The sequence below is a fragment of the Chenopodium album genome, chromosome 3 (genome assembly GCF_948465745.1).
Source record: "Chenopodium album chromosome 3, dcCheAlbu1.1, whole genome shotgun sequence".
NCBI lineage: Eukaryota > Viridiplantae > Streptophyta > Magnoliopsida > Caryophyllales > Amaranthaceae > Chenopodium > Chenopodium album.
In genome coordinates, this window is record NC_137836.1 from 56,918,401 (window position 1) to 56,939,461 (window position 21,061).

The following is a 21,061-nucleotide window of genomic DNA, read 5'->3' on the forward strand; positions in this document are numbered from 1 at the left end:
ATTCGAGAATAACCCAACTTGGAAATGACCCAACCTGATTATAAACCGCAAATTATTGACTTGAACCGAACCCGACTTGAACCCGAGAATGACCCAACTTGAAAATGATCCGAGCTGATTATTATCCTAACCCGTTTTAACCCGTAAAAACCCGAATTAAACTCGACCTATTATTCACCCGACCCGAATGTAACCCGACCCAAACCCGATAAGAAGTATGACCCGACTCAAGCATGACCCAACCCAAACTCGACCCGCATAGGTTATAGAATTAATCCGAATTGACCCAACCCGAGTTAACCCGAACTACTCTTACCCGACCCAAATCCGACCCGTTTACCCAAATTGACAGCTCTAAGAGAAGATAACAGTTTTCTGCCCAACTTATCAACCAGAGGACACCATTCAGCTTAGAAGAGTGAAAAAAAATTGGTACATCAACAGATTCAGCCGTGTTGTTCACACATCTCAAAAATTTCAATAGACCACTATCAAGTGCTTTTCATGTATTTTAGAATACAGCAAATTCAAGGTAATTCAATATGCTTTCTCTCAATAGAAAAAAAATAAAATTATTACAATTCAATATGCTGTGAAAAGAATTACAAGCTACCTGTATTATGACTTCTTATGTACTTCCCTTCTAAACTCCATGCTACATTTGATGTCCACTCCAGCATTTCTTTGCTTCTGTTACGCATAAATGCATAATAATTTTCTATTCTGGTTTTCACATGAAGTATAGAACTTGTCAACCCCATCTACACGCACAGGCACATCGCATATGTAACTGAGTCGTGAACTCTTGATCAGCAAAGGAATGGCTTTTGATGGTCATCCCAAACTGTATAAATTTACAAACCACCTAAACAAATCACTCGACAACACCAGCAAGTTTCCGACAGACCCCAAAACAAAGTAAACCTCCAGCTGAAGAAGTATCAAGCAGCCAAAGCAGAGATGATAAGAGATGCATCACTTGACCGCATATGCAACAGCATTCCAGTTAGTATGAAGTAGGGAAGACTTCTTTACAAAATATTGTGTGTATTTCAAGTTAAGATATCAAGAGTCTGAAGTCTGAACATTAATTCCTCAAAAATGCTTAAATCAGGAAGGCTTTCACCTACGAAGCCTCAGCTTCTACTGTAGAATTCTTTGAGCTAAGTAATTGCTGCTTGAGAAATACTGCATACAGAAGTTCATTCCATGTATCAGGAACACCGGGCAAGCACCAATGACTACAATCTTGCCGATGAATGGGAGCTGGTTTTGGCCCCAGATAGTAAAGTGATGAATGGCCATCTCTTCTCTGTAACGTCATATAAGTCACATTCAACAAGTTTACTTTAGTCGCATGAGATCTGTTAGTATAATCTGACAGTGCATCATTCAAAATATTATAATGGCCCCAATATTGAGGCTTGTAAGGAGCTGTCAAGTCGGGCATTGTTTCCAAATGACAAGTACCACCAGTTTTCCAGTCACCGCCACTGTAAGAGATTTATCTCATTAGTATAATTCTCTTATTGGTTGCAAAGGTTGTAAAAAGCTTTTAAATATAATAAACTCTAAAAGATACTTAAGACCTTAGTTTTGACAAGAAATTTACTACAAAGTATCACCGAACTCAATTTACCAGACATAACAAAAAAAAAAGGAGCAAGAGAACTTTCAAATGCAATGCTTAACATAGAGTTGATACCAAGATAATGATAAGTTAGGGCCCAACAAATACACAAGCAACATGAAGCAGAAGAAATAAGTGAAACTAAAATTAAAGTGCTTGGTTCAAAAGGATCAAATATACAGCAATGTACACCATAGAACTTGGTTTTAAATATCAAAATTTATTTCTAGGTTGGAAAAAGGAAGTAAACCGACATAATGCCAAACTGGAAGGTACTAATGGATCTCATGGTATGACATAAGAATCAAGGAAACCACATTAAAATGCAATCTAAATGTAATATATGAGCAAATTATATAAGCGCTAGTACAGGTACTTAATAAAAGTGCAGGTAATGATGCAAGTGATTACTATTTTCCTTGTTGCCTAAGAAAGGGAAACTTTTCCTCGTGAAAAAAGGTGTCTCTGCTATCACTAGCTAAGATATAAATGATAAAAATTAAATAAAACATAATTTACACTACTATAAGAAATAGCCAATCTGACAGATACACAAACATATATAATAGGAACATTAACTTTTGGACATTGTGTTGCAGACATGTTGATTTTTAATTAGACTGACTGCAAAATATGAAACAAATAAGAAAAAACAATGATAAATCTAGACAATTTTAAGGTTCTATCAAGTATCTCAGAGAAATTAGGCTAAACTTGATCAGTAAGGAGCTTATCCGGGACATGGCCCTTGACAATGACATTCTTCAATCTAAGCACATAATAGTCATCTTATGTTGTTTGTAAACTAGGCTTCAATGTTGTGTGTGTCCATTTACCCCTTTATGCATGTGAATTCTATCACTAAAATTAAAGGATTAAAAAATAGAGTTTCTAATCGACTAATGCTTCTTGTGTCTCCCCTGAGTATTAAAAGTCTCATTTCACGTATATTTATTTCTCTATTCACTTTTAATCAATCAAAGATCACTAATTTTTTTTATCTTTAATTTACCAAACCCCACCATCTTATGTTTATATTCACCTTTAATCAACCAAACTCCACTATATTTTTAGGAAAATTTAATAATCCCAACTTTAGTTAATTTACTTTGAATGATCCCAACTTACGATTATTCTAGAATACTCCCAACTTCCATACACGTTTACTTTCTTCAATCCTCGCAGGTCATCAACATGTTATAACATGTGACCTAGACATGTGTCAACACGTGATTAATCCAAAAAATAAAAAATAAAAAGAAATTGAAAAATAATAAAAATGACTACAATCACATGTTTTTGGGGGGTTGGGGAAGGGAGAGGGGCTGTTTCCGGTGGTTAGGGGCTGGGGAAGGGGTAGGGCGGTGAAGGGGGAGGCCACTGGCATTGGTGGTTGATAGTTTTTTTTTTTTAGACCAATCACATGTTGACACATGACAAACACATATTTTTTTTTAAAAAAAAAATTAAAATTTTCATCAGGTTACCGATTTCGAGACGGAAGAAAGACACCCTAAAGATGGGAATATTAAAGTAAATTGACCAAAGTTAGGATTATTAAAATGAAATTTTCCTTTTTCTATTCACCTTCTTAAAACATGTGCAATAGACAAATGCGGCTTTTACATGAGGATGGAGAGAGTAGTGACTACCTATATTACTTAAACATGGATATGTGTCTAAGTGTCCGACTCACATATTTTTTTAAAAATATACTTAAATCTGAACTAATATAAAGCGTTTAAGTGTTATTTCCATGTCCGAGTGTCGAGGGTCCAACACGAGTACTTAAGGTAAAATGAAGAATCAGATTAACAGTCATTAACTCACTATTATCCTCTTCTCTGCCTCCCTCTTTCTTTTTAACCGAAGAAAGAATGATTATTGACTCTTAATCTTTGTCTAAATACTTTATGTTTTGGGTGTTTTTGTCCCTCGGGAGAGTTACGTCACGAAGACTGATCCGGCTTGAGCTGCACCTGCAAAATAACGGAGACTCCGGGTGGTTGGAGCTCCGCCTCCGACGATCAAGTTAGTGACTTGAAAAGGAATAAAGAGTACGGAAATTTAGGTGGGTATCTGCTCGGATTCCAAGCTCAGGTGTTTCTCTGATGTAAGAGAATGCAAGTATCTTTAATGGTAAAACCTGCCCTCAAAATGAGGGATATCTCCCTATTTATAGGGTCTTTGGGAATTGTGCCCCTGATTAGGTCACTGAACCCTAATCATTGGTGGGCTGCGCCGTTTTTCGGCATTCTCGGGATTTGGGCCTGAAGGCCGCCTTTTCCCTTGATTTCTGGAATGACACGTGTCAAGCAGGGATTGGTCCATTTTAGACCAATCTGGGGCTGACACGTGTCACCTTCTGATTGGGCCACGCGGCAGGGTAAAATTACCCTAAACATTTGCCCCTCACAGATGTGACGTGGCACGCCACGTGGCATCTGTGACACATGTCACGCTTCGGTTGGCGGTAATTTTACCGTTACAGAATAACCGTTCACCTTCCGGGTAAATTACGGAAATGCCCCCATATTTACCCTCTATATATAGCCGTTTTACCCTCATAATTTTGTACGTTTACAAAAATTTTCTAGAGAGAAAAACTTTGAGAGAGCAGAAGTCATCCGTTTGAGTCAGACGCGAGCAAGAAAGTTTGTTCTTCAGCGACCCAGCCGGTCCCGCCTACTTTCAGATACCAAATCAAAAGGTACCGTCTCTGTCTCTCTCAGCTCTTTTCTTTTTTCACCGCTTGTACATATTTCTTGCAATAAATGGATGCATCACCAACACACACGGCACAGCCTAGGTTAGAGTCCAGCCGGTCACCAGGGACGGCTGAGTCTAGGACCGGGAGTGCCGGCTCGGGGTGTTGGGACCACCCTTTGCCATGGATTCCGACCAGTTATGTGTCTGTGCAGGACACCATGGCTCAGACAATGCAGACGGCCACTGATCCAAATTACAGAAGCGAAGACTCAGGCGGCCAAACGCCTGAGGGAGAAACGTCTGGTCAGGGAGACCAGACCAGACGGCTCTGGAGAGATCCCCTCCGCGCGCCCCTTCAACCCCTGCTGACTCTTTCTTGGAAGAGTGTGACCAAGGCGGCGACGAGGCCGCCTCTGCCCCCATGGACCAAAGTGAGGGGGAGACGGAGAGTGACAGCTCCGCCTCTACCTCTGAGAGCAGCGATGACTTGCCCCCTCTTCCGGATAGCGAGGAGGAAGAAAGGAAAAAGTGGAGTGAGAAGGACGATCCCTTTGCACCACGTTTCCTCCAAGGACCGGATCCAAATGAGGGAGAACTTAGAGAATTTTAAGAAAATGCACCCGCTAGGAGACGGGTATAAGATCCGGGTGCCGCCTGAGCTGGGCACCATCGCCTGGGGGGATGATCAAGAGAACGCCAACAGCTATTTTGGCTGTTATAAGGCGGCGTTCAAAGCCGGCCTTCGCTTCCCTCTTCACCAGGCGGTGAAGGCAATTTTGAGAGGCTACGGCCTTGGGGTCTGGCAACTTACCCCCAACTCCTGGACCAACATTCTGGGGTATGTTGCCGCCTGCGAGTTCCAAGGGCTTAACCCCGGCTGGGAGGCCTTTGCAAGCATGCATTACCTCAGCAGAAGCCCAGGCGGCTGGAGGGCGTGGTATACTCTAACCACACAGCCGCAATACATGATGACCTTGGACAAGGTCTCCAAGTTCGATGGCTGGAAGCACAGGTTCTACCTGATGTCAGCCCCAACCAGACGGCTGCTATAATTTGTTACCCCCGTCGCGTCGCTCGTTTTAGATGGCAACCTCCCTCAATCAAAGGGAGAATTATGAATTCCGTCTGTACAATAAGAAGCCCGACTTGTTGGGCAGGAAGTGCGCTCTTCCCTAGAACCCAGAGGAAGACTATGACAAAATAATCGAGGCAGACTTTTTCGGCCTCACAGACGCAACTCTGTCAACCGGGGAAACAATAAAAGTCCCTAAGAATTGGATTCCCAAGAGCGCCTGGTTCAGGGATGAATGTTTCCTAGCCGCCTGCGGGCTAGGGCACATGTTTAATAAACGTATGCACCTGAGTTCATACCGTCTGTAGTATTTTTCTATCGGAATTGATTTATGATTTTGACCAATTTCTTTCTTTTTGCAGAAGAAGCACTAAACATGCTGCAGACGGAGAAAACTCCCAAGCGGTCTTCTGCGGCCATCCGCAAAGAGCTTGCGGAGAAAGCTGCGGCCGAGCTCAGGGCCAAGGTATTGAGCGCCTGACCCTTTCTTAAGTTTATTTTAAAAACTATCTTGTCCGGATACTAACCCTGACTTGTTTATTTTTCGTAGGGTGGAGAGGTTGGGAAATCGTTTCAGAAAAATCTCAAACGGGCTAAGGAAGAGGCCCCGGCCGTTCTCAACAAGATAAAAAAGTCCGCCTCTGCATCAACTCCTGGCGCCAGCATCAGCAGCAGATGCGGATAGCGGGGCGAAACGAGAAGATAGGCGGAAGCTTGTGCCTTGACCTCGTTAACCCCGTTACAGCAACCGGGGGGTTCTCCAGAAGCATGCCAAGGCCATGCTGGAGGCCGTCCGGAAGAGGGATAAGGACAATATCCCTGGGATAGAGACGTTCAACCTTGAACGCATTCTATCCCTTCTGGCTGAGGTAAGAAACTTATCAACTCAACTTTATTTTTTCCAAGTGTTTTATCCCGCCTGCATTACTTATACCGCCTGCTTTTTGCAGGCCATGCTGCGGGTGGACGGGCTCAAACGTCCTTATTCCCGCAAACGGGAAGAGGTAAAAAGGGCCAAGAAGTCCGCCATAGACGCTGATAATATTGCTTTCCACTCGACTATCGTAAATGAACTTGAAACTAAAGCAATAATTATGACACAGGCGTCTAAAATCCAGCAGCTGGAGCTAGATCTGAAGGCGGCCGACCAGCGGGCAACGGATGCTGAGGCGGCCAAGAAGGGGGCGGAGGAGGCCCAGAAGAAGGCAGATGAGAGCGCCAAACAGACTGATGAGGCGCTCAAAAAGGCTCAGGCGGACCTTGGCAAACTGAAGACCAAGGTTGAGAGGCTGGAGAAGGATGCTGCTCAAGCTCAGAAAAAATTCGCAGCAACCCTGGAGGCGGAGCAAAACCGCCTTGTTGCTGAGAGTGATGCTGACAATGACGCCCATATGAAGATTGTTTGGGCTGCCTTATACCCAGACGCAGATTATAGCATCTGGGCAATGGCGCACAGCTATGCCGAGTACGTGGTGTACTTGAGAGAGCAAGGCGAGCCAGAGCGTGCCTCCTTCGAAGCCTGGCTCAACAACAATGAGCCGACCGCGCCTGAGCTTCCTGGATCTGGTGAAGTGCACCAAATTCCCTCACATGGTGAGGAGAAGGAGGAGAACCAGGAAGCTCCGTCTGCAGGCCAGAAGTGACCCCTCAGCGGCAGTATGCCAATCTTTGCTTTCTTTTAATTCTTTTTATTCAGCGGCTATATGCCAAGACTTGCTTTTTCCGGCCTGCGTGCCGAGTATCTGTGTATTTACCGGCTGTGGAGCCGGGTTAATTAACAATTTCTTTCTCCCGGACGGAGTCCGGTTAACATTTGATCCATTGCAACCGTTTGGTTGGATGGACTTTTATGAAATGCACCGACTGAGTCGGTTTTGATCATTTTACATTTGAATTTTTATTTTTTGCAAATTTTAATTTTTGCCTAACTTATCAAAAGCATGCGGCGATTTCTTGCATAACTAGTCAATAGTCTGGCTGTCCTTGCCCCTGGACGGCTGTGTGATTGGTTTCAAGTGGAGTTGGTTGATTGACTTGAAAACGTCTGATGCTGCAAAGAGCATGATACGTTTGTAAGTCAATCAATCACAGTAGTGATTGTCCCAAACCAAGTGCACAGCCGTACACCAACAGGCGTTTCGGTCACTACACAGACGGCGTATGTCCGTCTTAGTAGAGATTTCATAGCCATTGAACAACTCCTTTGCCCCAATTGGGGGGAGGTGCAATTTTGGGATAAATAACCTAAGTGAGAACTTCAGCCGGTGACCGACTGATGCCCATGGGCATCCGGTATCTGGGAACTTATTCGTTCTTCGTAGATTATTTTGGTCAGACGGCTATGAGTTGACCAATTTAATCGTTCAATTTTTGCCGTCTGTATGGATACGTAGAACCGACAAATAGTCCGTTCTCTGCGACGATTGCACCCGGAGGGGTGTCGCCGAACGCCTTTGTCCATGTTGGGACAGGCGATTTTATAAAATGAGCAACCATCCGGCCATTTTAGCCTCTGGTCTTGTTTGAGACCGGTTGTGTAGCCACTAAACGTTTTTGTGCTTAGTTTCGAATCAGTATTGAATTTACACTAAGTATCGAACTTAGTTTTTTAGACAAACAGGTTAGTCTGGGTATTGCCAGGCGGATAATCAGGCGGTTGAATAAACAAAGTATCAAACCTAAATAAACAAGGGATCTGAGTATTACCCAGGCAGTCCAACTAACGTAGCCTTTACTAAGTATCAAACCTAGTTGGGTTAAAGAGAGCCCGCCTGAGTATTACCCGGATGGGGAATCAAACAATAACACAATTTGCAAACAAAGTCTGATTTTATTGACTAGTTCATTTGTTTACAAAAATTTACATTCTCAGAAGTAGTACTTTTTCAGATTGTCTACATTCCAAGTTCTAGGCAGGCGCCTGCCGTCTAGGGTTTCCAGGCGGTAGGTGTCGTCCCTTACTTCTTCATAGATCCGGTAGGGGCCTTCCCAATTTGGTGTTAGCTTTCCTAACTCATTGGCCCTACCAGTTGCCTCCATTTTTCGTAACACTAAGTCGTCAACTTTCAAAGGACGCTTGTGTACTTTTTTGTTGTAGGCTCTCGTCATTCTCAGACGGTAAATCTCATGACGCAAGGCGGCATTGCCCCGGCGTTCTGGGAGCGAATCCAATGCCAGACGCATTGCTTCCCAGTTTGCCTCTTCATCATACAGCATGACTCTGAGAGTCGGCTCGTAATGTTTGATGGGCAAGACGGCTTCAGCACCGTAAACCATGAGAAATGGGGTTTCACCGGTTGCCCCTTTTGCTGTTGTCCGGATGGCCCATAGGACATGGATTAATTCTTCTGCCCATAAGCCACCGGCTCTTTCTATTTTCTTTTTAATGCCGTCTGAGATAAGTTTGTTGAAAGCTTCAACTTGGCCGTTTGCTTGGGGCCGGCCAACAGTAATGTCGTCTGGCTGTTTGCTTGGGGCTGGCCAACTTGAGATCCCCTGATCTCCCAACCAAGTTTTTAGCTGAGGCGTCTCAAACTGAGGACCATTATCAAACACCATAGACATGGGTACCCCGTACCGAGTGATAACATTCTTCCAAATGAAGGAAATGACGTCTTGATGTTTTTAACCGCCTCAGCCTCAACCCACTTGGTGAAATAATCCACAACCACTAAGATATAGCGCTTTCCGCCTGGAGCAGGCGTGTAAGGACCTAGAATGTCCATGCCCCACTTTGCAAACGGGATTGGGCTGTGGATAGCCGTCGAATCAGTAGCCGGACGATGAATAAGTTTTCCAAACTTTTGGCACTTGTCACATTTTTTCACCAATTCCTTAGCGTCTGCCTCAAGAGTGGGCCAAAAGTAATGTCGTCTGGCTCTGACGGCTAGGGACCTGCCGCCTATGTGAGAGGCGCAGAATCCCGAGTGCAAGTCTTCGAGAACTTCCCTCCCCTTTTCTGGGGTGATACACTTCAACAGGGGCTTAAGAAACCCCGCCTTAAAGAGCTCTCCGTTTCTCAACTCGAAGCTCGCAGCTCGCTTCTTCAGGACGGCTGCCTCCTGTGGCGAATCAGGAAGGGTGCCGTCTGAAAGATAAGCCCGGATGCCATCCATCCAGGTAGAGCTTCGGTCCAGGACTCCAATGGGATCTTCATAGATACTTCTCTTTTCCAGGACTTCCCAAAAGACAGACCGAGGCGTGTCATGGCAGGCGGAAGATGCCAGTTTTGACAATGCGTCCGCCTGATTGTTTTCAGACCTAGGCACCTGATTCAGTCGGAATTCCTCAAGTGCCCCGGCCTCTTCTTTGACTGCCTGAAGATATTTGATCATAGCCGGATGGGTAGCCTCATAACTTCCCTCATACTGGCTAACGACCAATTGAGAATCAGAGTAGGCGTCAATTTTCATGGCCCCTGCCGCCTTACACATGCGTATGCCGGCCAGCAGGGCTTCATATTCCGCCTCATTGTTAGAGGCCTGAAACTTGAAGCGTAGTGCATATTCAAATCTGTCTCCTTCAGGAGACTCATAGATTACGCCTGCACCACAGCCGTTCTTTGTAGAGCTCCCGTCTACGTACACTTTCCAAACCTCATCAAGATTATCCGGAGCCACCGGACGAGTCATTTCAACAATGAAGTCGGCGAACGCCTGACCTTTCACTGCCTTTCTTGGTTCATAAGTGATTTCAAGGCTCTGCATTTCAATAGCCCATTTCAACATTCTCCCGGATGAGTCCAAGGTAGACATTGGCCGCTTGAGTGGCTGGTCCGTGTAGATCACCACCGGATGTGCCAAAAAGTAAGGCTTCAATTTTTTGAATGCCATATACAAAGCAAGGCCAAATTTTTCAACCATGGGGTACCGGAGTTCAGCATTTTTAAGAACATGGCTAATGAAGTAAACCGGGAGCTGCACGCCGTCTCGCTCAGCAAGGAGAACGGCACTGAGGGCATGGTCTGAGACGGCTAAATACATGTACAACGTCTCCCTAGGCAAAGGACTGACCAACCTAGGCAGAGAATGTAAATGCTCTTTCAACCTCTGGAGCGCCGCCTCAGCATCATCCCCCCATTCAAATCTGGTCTTCTTCCTGATTGCTTGGAAAAAGTAGAGGCACTTGTCACCTGACCGACTGAGGAACCTCCCCAAGGCGGCCAGACAACCGGTGAGTCTCTGAACTTCCTTGACAGAGCGGGGTGACTTCATGTCAATCACCGCCTGTATCTTTTCGGGGTTAGCCTCTATCCCCCTTTGATCAATCAGGAATCCGAGAAACTTCCCAGACTCAACACCAAAGACGCATTTCTTAGGATTTAACATAACCTTATGCCGCCTGAGGGTGGTGAATGTTTCTCGGAGATCAGCAAGGTGATCCGTCTGTAGCTTGGATTTGACTATCATGTCATCAATGTACGCCTCCACATTCCTCCCAATCTGATTAATGAAGACCGTATTAATCATCCGTTGGAAAGTGGCAGGCGCATTTTTCAAGCCAAACGGCATCACAGTATAACAGAATAACCCCTGATGAGTGACGAAAGCCGTCTTCTCTTGATCTTTCTTCCACAGGGGTATCTGATGGAAGCCGGAATGGGCATCCATAAAACTCATCAAGGCGTGACCGGCTGTAGAGTCGACCAGACTGTCGATCTTTGGAAGCGGATAACTGTCCTTTGGACACGCCTTGTTGAGGTCTGTGTAATCAACACACATGCGCCAGGTCCCATTCGGTTTCTTAACAAGGACCACATTGGCCACCCAGTCGGGGAAATTACAAGGCCGAATGAACCTGGCGTCTAGCAGCTTTTTGACTTCGGCAGCTGCCGCCTGACTTCTTTCCTCGCCGTGGTTTCTTTGCTTTTGCCGGATGGGCTTCTTTTTGGGGTCCACGGCGAGTTTGTGGACAGCAAGATCCGAGCTGACGCCTGGCATCTCTTCCACTTCAAAGGCAAAAATGTCTTTGAATTCCTTCAGCAGAAGGTGCAAGCTTGCACCCAAGGTAGCATGAGCAGCCGTCCCAACCTTAACAGTACGTTCTGGACGGCTGTCATCCAGAACGAGATCAATGCTTTCGCCAGCCGGTTGGGGACGGAGCTCATTTGACCCAACGGTCAGTGATTGCTATTTTTTCTCTTTCTTCACCTCCACCAGCAGAGGTGCCTTTCTTTTCTTCCCGGCTGCTGGTGGGGCGGGAGCTGGGTCGGCATCCTTGACATTGTCAAGGTCTATTGGTTCCTCACCGCCTGGGGCCACAGTATCTCGGACGGCTGAGAGATAGCACTCTCGGGCCGTCTTCTGATCCCCATTCAAGGAACCAACGGAGCCATCATCCCTCTCATACTTGATGAGCATGAGGGACGGGATGATTACTGCCTTGGCTACGTTGAGGGTTGGCCTGCCAAGGATGATGTTGTAGGCGGTCAACTCTTCAACGACCAAGAATCTGACGACAATATGTCGTCCCTGGCCTTTCTCTCCCAGTCGGATGGGTAAGTCGATTCTCCCGGCTGGGTAGACCATCCCACCCCCAAAACCAACCAAGGGGTGGGTGACCGAATGCATGCTGCTGACATTGTATTTCAGCTTTTGCAGACACCGGAGGTTGATGATGTCTGATGAGCTGCCGGTGTCAATAAAGATCCGTCCAACCAGCTGGTTGGCAACCTTACATTCAATGACCACCGGGTCATCATGCGGGCGGCGAATGCTGCCCCTGTCCTTCTCAGTGATCAAGACGTCTGGGAAGGAGGAGCTGGCTTCCGCCTGCCCATCATCATCTTTATCCATCTTTCGAAGATGGCTCTTGGTACCCCGGATGGTAGGGCCACCACATGAGAACCCGCCTGCTATAGTGTAGACCGACTCCTTGTCGGTATCCGAACTACTAGCAGGTTGGGGGGTAGTCTTGGAGGACTGACCCTTGTTTTTCATTTTTGCCCCGGCTGGGGACTTAGAAATGTAGGACTTTAGCAGCCCTTTGTCAGCCAGACGGTCCAACGCCCGCTGAAGACTAAAGCAGTCGTTGGTGTCATGGCCAACTTCCTCATGGAACTGACAAAATTTATTTTTGTTCCGTGACTAGACAGAACTCTTCATAGGATTCGGCTTCTCAATGGACAGCCGGTCCTTCACCTCCATGAGGATGGAGTTGCAGTCTTTGTTAAACTCGTACTTGGAGACGTACGGTTTAAACTCTTTCTTTTTCTTCTGGGACGGCTGGTCAGAGTCAATAACCGCCCAGACTTCTTTTCTTTTCTTGCTCTCTTCTTTGTTTTTGGCCGGCTGAGCAGGCCGGTTGTCTTTCTGCTTGTCGGACTTCTTAGAGTCCGACTGGCTACCAGGCGAGCAGAGGTCGGTAGCTTGAATGTAGCTTTCCGCCTCCCTCAGGGCCGCCTGTAGGGTGAAAGCCCCTTTTCTGACGAGGTCGAACTTAAAAGTCGACCCGTCTCTCAGACCCTTGAAAAAGTCTGTAAAAGCTACCTCGTCAGACAGTCCTTGAATCTGAATTCTTATTAGATTGAACCGCCTGACATATGAGCGCAGCCCTTCTCTCTCTCCCAGCTTAACAGTGCTCAAATCAAGGCTTGTTTTCTTAGCAGGGATGTTCATTGAGAAGTTGGAAGCAAACAGGAAGGCGAGCTTCCTGAAGCTATCGATGGACCCGGCCGGCAAATTGCCAAACCATTGTTGGGCAATGCCCGTCAATGTAGCCGGGAAACACCGACACCAAGTGGCATCATCCAACCCCTGCAGGTACATGAGGTTGGTCTAAGCCATGAGGTGGTCTTCTGGATTGGTGGTACCATCATAGGTACCAACCAACACGTTCTTAACCTTGGCCGGCTGAGCCGCCTCGGTTATCTCCCGAGTGAACGCAGAAGGTTGTTCACCCAGGCGCAGCAGACGGAGCTGCTAGTCCAGTGGCTGGACATTTGGATATGCCGCCTGACCCCCAAAGAAGGTCGGCTGCATGAAGTGAGGAGGATACTGTCCGTAAGCCTGAGTAGGCACATACGGTACATTTCCAATCATATGAGGGCCAGAATGGACGGTATTACCGCCTGTCTGACTCTCATGCAAGGAGGGTGCACTCCCTGCAGAAATATCGTTGAAGCTGTCTGGAAAGTTCGACGTTGAAGCCGACTCAGACAGCGATTGATTTCTCTTCTGGTTGATGATCTCCCGGGCATCGAGAGTTGATTTTTTACTTCTCACCGGCTGATGAGGCCGGCGAGGGTTATTGGTGTTCCCCAGGAAGGAGAATTTTCGACCAATCAATGGTCCCGGCTGCCTTCTCCTTTGGGTGAGGAGTGGGCTGCCGGTTTCTGACTGACTTCCCCTTCTCTGGAGGAGTCTTCTTCGCCGACTGACCTTTACTTGGGCCAGCCCGGCTTTTGGTGATCAGCTCTGTAATTTCACCCTTGAAACTCGTCATGAACTTTATGAGTTCGTCTCGGGTGACAGGGGCTGATCCAGCTGCCGTTTGGGTTGCCCCTTCCGGCTGCCCAGTAGGTCTGCTCGGACCCGCCTGGGAGGCGCCCCGCTCCAGAGTCTCTCTGGGTCGGATGCGCTTGACTCTGAGAGAGCCGTCTTCGGCTGTGGAGGTTTCGACCTGAAGATCCTCATCCTCCTCATGGTCTGTAAAGACTTCCGGGTCTTCGCCCAGACGGTTAGGGGGTGGTACAGACTCTTGAATCATCTTCGAGGTACTCTCCCCACAGACGGCGCCAAATGTTTTGGGTGTTTTTGTCCCTCGGGAGAGTTACGTCACGAAGACTGATCCGGCTTGAGCTGCACCTGCAAAATAACGGAGACTGCGGGTGGTTGGAGCTCCGCCTCCGACGATCAAGTTAGTGACTTGAAAAGGAATAAAGAGTACGGAAATTTAGGTGGGTATCTGCTCGGATTCCAAGCTCAGGTGTTTCTCTGATGTAAGAGAATGCAGGTATCTTTAATGGTAAAACCTGCCCTCAAAATGAGGGATATCTCCCTATTTATAGGGTCTTTGGGAATTGTGCCCCTGATTAGGTCACTGAACCCTAATCATTGGTGGGCTGCGCCGTTTTTCGGCATTCTCGGGATTTGGGCCTGAAGGCCGCCTTTTCCCTTGATTTCTGGAATGACACGTGTCAAGCAGGGATTGGTCCATTTTAGACCAATCTGGGGCTGACACGTGTCACCTTCTGATTGGGCCACGCGGCAGGGTAAAATTACCCTAAACACTTTAGCTTAACCAATATCCTATAGGAAAAATTAGAAATAATAATCCCAACTTTCATCAAATTTGGTAATATAATCCCGACTTCCATCAATTTTTGTAGAATAATCCCAACTTTGGATTATACCGGAATAATTCGAACTTTGTGAGTCTTCTTTTTCTTCAATTCCTAATTTGTCAACAAAAGTCAATGACCTACTATATAAGTTCACTTCACACATGTCAAAAACAAATTTTAAAAAAAAATCAAAAACCAAAAAAAAAAAAAAAAAAAAAAAAAAACCAAAAAATCATAAAAACCCAGCCAACCTCCCCTCCCCCACTGTCCCACCCACCACCACTGCCATTTCGCCGCCTCTCCCTGCCGACCGCCGGTCTTCCCATGCCGGACCATCGCTTTCCCCCTTCCCCGAAATCCCCTCCAATCCCCCCTATTGCAACCACCACAAAAACCCCTTTTCTCACTCCCGTAAAACCCCAAAAACACCTCCTCTACCTCGAAACCCTACGGCTAGGGTTTTCGATAGTGGGGGAAGGATGTTTAGGGATTTTAGGGAGTTGGGGAGAGTTTTAAAAGGAGTTTCGAGTGATGGTGGTGGCTGAAAAAGGAGTTTCGAGTGGTGGTTGTGGACAGAAAAGGAGTACAGAGGAAGGTGGGTCGCATCACCGTCGTTAGGGGAGGGGGGAATCTGGCGTTGTGGGAGCGGAGAAACCGACAGATGGGGAGTAGTAGCAGCAGCCACCATCAGCATGGTTTTGGGTGGCCGGGTTCTGGGTTTGGCTGGTTTTTTTTTAAAAAAAAAAAATTTTTGTTTTTTTAACCGGTTAACTCGTGACACGTGTCCTTTTTAAAATAAAAAAATAAAAAAATAAAAAAAAAAACTGATTCAACCAAGTATCCGGTATTTGGGATTGAAGAAAAAGAAGACCCCCTAAAGTTCGGATTATTCCAGTATAATTCAAAGTTAGGATTATTCTACCAAAATTGATGAAAGTTGGGATTATTATTTCTAATTTTTCCTATCCTATAACTATTTAGGGCAAGGAAGCAAACTTTTGAACCTCCCAAACCCCTCTCAACGTGTTTCAATGAATAGTTGATTACTACAATGCACAGAGTGAAAAAGGAATATTTTAATTTAATCACCTCTACACACTACTTTGCAATGCAATTAGATTGGAAGGATCCAATGCTTTCATCTCTTCGTTTACTCATTTCAACCAAGTCTTAGTCTAAGACCTCTGCACTGACTTCTTTTAATGCCAATAATTGGTAATCAACATGCTAATCATGCAAGATTAATAAAATCTAACCCGTTGTGAGTCCAAAAAAAAAAAAAAAAAAAAAAGTAGAAATTCCATTTGGGTACACGTATGGCTATGATAAATTGATAAAAGTATTGAGTAACCACTATACTTAACGTGGATTGATATGTAAGTTTAATTCTATTTAGAGGACAACTTGGCCTCTTTTTTTTTTAACTCGAAATTAATATAATATTTTCTTAAAAACAAATAAAACTAATTTCAACCTCTCTTCTTATAGTTAACAAAATTAATATGAATAACACCTTTCTATTTTTGGTCAACCAACTAAGCCTTAAAATTAGTTAAAGCAGAGATCGACGAGAAGTATTCTAAAACACAGCAACTATCATTCCTACTCTTTGCTTTTTTCCCTGCTCCCTCACTTTCTTTTTCTCCAGAGATGTAATTTCCCACACAATACAGAGAAACTTGCAGTGTCTCTCCCTATTTTCCACCCCAATATAAATATCTCTACAGATATAATACAAAAGTCAGGGATTCAAGTACTTCACAACTAAAATTTGGAGGAGCATGTCTCACATGAGATCATATATGATGCCAGAAATTGCATAGGGATATGTTGGTCAGCAATAGTTAGCATTTAATTTCTGGTATCCATCTTTATAAAACTGACATACCAGCTATATTATGTTGACCATGAAACCCTGAGCTTCTATGGAGTATTATTTTGTTAGCCATTATCAGAAATAATCTGTACTCGTTGACCTTAATTTTGCTTTTTTGAAAACAGAATTGACAAAAGAGCAAAACCTATATTCATTGCAAGGAAGAATTCTAAATAGTTTCAGTCCCTAAAAGTAATGCAAATCTGATTCTCTTCCCAAACACACACACAAAATCTAACCCCAGCAGCAGGGCATTTAGCTAAAAATTAATGGGCAATATATATGAAAGAATGCATCCATTATACAGAACCATTACTATGATCACGGCCACAACAGCTATGTTTGTCAATATAGTTGTCTAGAACTATGAAATTCGAGACCTCATGAATGCTGATAGTTCACACATCAATCTGACCAATTTCTGACTGCCAATTTTCTCTAGCAAATAGAATTGAGGAATTGGATAGAAGAGAAAGTTATGTTCAACACAAGCTTTTTGGTATTAAAAAATAAATAAAATGAAAACAAACAAACTAACAGGGCCACTATGTATGTTATGGTGAACTACAGTAGTAAGCAAAGTAACAATAGCTTATTCAACAGAAGAATATCATCAGATAAACTAATGAACTAGCTTTAGAATCTTAGGACAATTCAAACTATTCATCCATGATAATATCTTTATCTAACTACACGTTCTTTCATTCTTGGCATATTATATATGTCCTAAGCATGCTTAATGCATTTATAGGCTAGCTCAAGCTAGAAACCAACTTACAAAGCTTTCCAAATGTACAACATTATTAGAGATATAATGGTTAGATGCCATCCATATAGTTTGACAACATTCACATACTCTACTATGAAATTAATGAGTTGTACAATATGAATTAAGAGATGAAAACAGAAGTTGCTAATATATTAAAAGATGCTGCCCAATGACCAGATATTGAAAAAAAAGGAACATAACATACCCTGATGCTTCCAAAGAGATTCTACGCTAGGGTAGGTTAGGGGCCAGGGGTACTTTAATGTTCAAATTTCTTTGGCCCCTGAAGACAAGTAAATTCAGACACATTATTGTTTCTCTACATTTGCACTTACTAGCTCACATCGTCTACAGTAATAAAGAAATTTTCTTTAAAAGTACCCCAAGAGAACATGTAATTTGACAAATCTATCAATCCCTTCCAAAATTAAACAAATATATTAATTACTCCTAAACATGATGTACATTAGTCGACATCAATCCCTTCAAAACATCACATAAACTATTCAAAATGAAGTGAAAAGGAACAAGATTTAAGAAAAATCAAACCTGAAGTGCACAGGAGCATAGGATCGAAAGAAAACGCTTGTCTTGTTAATGTCTACTTCACTATCTATCCATCCAAAAAGAGTGTCCACTGACCGTCTAAAAGCAGTTTCAACAGTCATATTCATCTTTACAGTATTTCCTTCTTCGAAGTAACAACCGCTGAAGAGTAATGAAACAGATTTTAGCAGGTTATAAAGCGAACAATACACATAGAAAGCATCTAAATAAGATAATAACATTCACAAACTTAAGCAAAGATAACAAAAGAGCCTAATCCTAAGAACTTTAATCTCTCCAAAAGTAAAATAGGGTCTGGGAAAGAAGATGTGGCCAATTAAAAGGGGTCAAGGCAGGGAGATAAGAAGAAATCTAAGGACATGAATTTTGTTAAAAGACAAATATACAATCAGTTGCTTTGCATAGATCAAAACACTGGAATAACAATATGTCAATATATTAGATTTCATAAGCCTGTGAAACAATAATGTTAAAACTCAAATTTTACATGGTACAAAATTACAAATTTATCACAAGTCTGTCAGACTAGATATTTACACAGGTTGCTTGAGGCGAGGGAGGAACCAAAGCCTACTACATCCTCAGACAGTCATTCATCAGACCTATGAAAGTCATGGTCTCATGGATGCTAAAACCGGTCAACGTCCAGGATACACAATCAAGAAATTAAACAACTGCCTAGTAACCAAATGTACAAGATCTAAAACAGTCTGGCGATTAAACTAAAGTAATTACCAAAAAAATTCCATGGATGAGACAGCCTAAATATCCAACAATAAGTGGGATTTTAATAGTGTGATAACTCATTAAGGGCTGAGTCATGAGAGTTATCGTTTGTTCTTTTCTTAAGTAGCAAATTGATAGTAACAGATTACAAATAGCAATTCATTATAAAATCCAATAAGCTATCCCAAGTCAGTCTGAAATTTTTAATTGTTCCCTATGAGCTATCTGAAAGAGAGATCACTAGCATTGACTCGGTCAAACAAGGAAACAGACGTATTTACCTCCTAATTGTTTTGTCATAAGTCCACCAATGTCCAGCGTTTAAAATCAACACATCAGCATCTTTCCATTTGCCGGAGCTCCAGTCCAGCTTATCCACTTTCAGAGTGTACCTCACATTAGGTGGAGAACCAGCTGGAGGCCTGCCTTGCACCACTAAGAATGGAGCTCTATAGTATTCAATAGTGCAATTATAATCCCGAAACATAAACACCAAAGCTCCCATGTGCTTCGTTATTGGGTTTCCATGTACTTCATAGATTGAAGACTTATTAGATACTACAGAAGAGAGCATACACATGAGGGATTCCCATTGATTTCTTCCGATCGAGTCACCAACAAATGCAAGCCTCTTGTTCCTAAGTTTTTTTAACATCAACTTTGCATCAAATCTGTAATGCACAAACCAACAAAAGGCATGACATGTTAAAAAAAAATATACGTTCAGTAGCATTCATAATACAACAGCAGGCAGATAGCTAGAAATTTCAGTCCTTATAATATACTTCTTGATCATTTATGTTACCTATATAAACAAATACGAAGTACCCAATAACACCTACAAATACGGAAGAAAAGCACCCTAATTACTCTCCATTATTATTTTAATCTCAAAGGGAAGCACATAAGACACAACCGACAGATTTGAAGCATATTCTATTATTCTGTACATCCAGCAAAGAGTTGACCTTCTATACTAAGTAGTGTATTCAAGTCTTCAACATCAAACTATAATCATGCCAACATAACAGCCATCAAAGCCATAAACCCCATTATACAATATGATCACTAAGAACAAATTCATATAATTAAAAAGAAAAAAAAAATGAAATTTATGGAAAAATGAACTATAATAACATAATCATTGCCATTTTTAGCAAATATGGAATTTTACCAATAAGTAACAATAATGCCAGCTATGAACAACAGTACTCAGTAATATGATAAATACAGAACACTCATGTATGGCTATGTACCTACAAAGAGAGCCACAAAACCAGTAATTTAGACGGGATTCGATAACAGGTCTTGAATACAACCCGAGACTTTACCAACTAAACTAACTGATATCCAACTGCGAATATAATTATAATATGTCAAATCATAACAAAAAAAAAATCTACCTGGGCATATTGCATTTGTTGGGTTGCCATCTCCATTTAGTATAGAAATTATCAGGTCTGCCATTTTCAGAACACTTGAAACCTCCATCAACAAACAAACAATCTGTGGAATTATAAAGAGGATAACTCTCATCCCAAACCCATTTTCCATCAAAATAATCACAATCTTTTTCTCTACTTTTCTCAACAAATCCAAAATCCCCATTACTACTGAGATTATACCCATACCACCACGTGACTGCAGCACGTGATCTAATCCCATTTCCACCATTTCCAATACTATTATCAAAGTAAAACATTGAACAAAATAAACACAAAGTTAACACCAAAAACCCCAGAATTGTTAATGAAAGTTCTAGTGGGTTTAACCTATTGAATTTCTTGAAAAAATCAAGCTGATTCATGGCTCTTCCTTAATTTTTGTGCAAAATTATGAGTATAAAAAAACAAAAACTTGCAAATTTTTGTAAAGGGTATAATTGTACCAATATTGGGTATCACTAAAATTTCTTAGAAAATTTCAAAATTTTGAATTCATGACTAATTTTCAGTTTTAAAAAAAAAAAAAAAAAATTTAAATGGGTATAAATTTTTAAAATGGGTACATAAATACTAAAAATGGGTGTTTAAAAAGTAAAAATTGAAGCTTTTTGTGAGTGATTAAATGCTCCAACGAAGCAAAAATTAAAGCAGACAAAATGGGTGTTAGAAGAAGTAATGATAAAATGGACAAGAGTCCAAAAGTATTGAGGAGAGAGAAAAGGGGAGGCAATGCATTCAAAGCATTAACGAAGTGATGAATATAATGTGATGAAAGAAGGATTATTTATTTAATTAAGTAATACAAGTATAAAATATTGTAATTAATTAATTAGAAATAGAAGTCGTGGTCTTGACGGTGAGAGAAGTTTGGGAAGTGGGGACAGCTTGGAAGTAGGGAAGAGATTAGGGAAATAATATAATATTATTACGGCAGATTATGACATGATTAATAATAAAATGAAATGAAGTTTCCTACAATAATCA

At 42.8% G+C, this 21,061-nt stretch overlaps 1 protein-coding gene across 1 annotated transcript; it reads right to left on the reverse strand.

Moving 5' to 3' along the window:
• Window positions 1-455: 455 nt before the first annotated feature.
• LOC145623994 (protein trichome birefringence-like 10) lies at window positions 456-20,832 on the reverse strand. The gene is made up of 4 exons (XM_081676916.1): window positions 20,036-20,832; window positions 18,914-19,303; window positions 17,889-18,047; window positions 456-1,493 (listed from the first exon to the last, which is right to left on the reverse strand). Exons 1-4 carry the CDS (start codon window positions 20,437-20,439, stop codon window positions 1,127-1,129), a joined length of 1,320 nt encoding a protein of 439 aa, XP_081533042.1. The 5' UTR covers window positions 20,440-20,832; the 3' UTR covers window positions 456-1,126.
• Window positions 20,833-21,061: the final 229 nt, after the last annotated feature.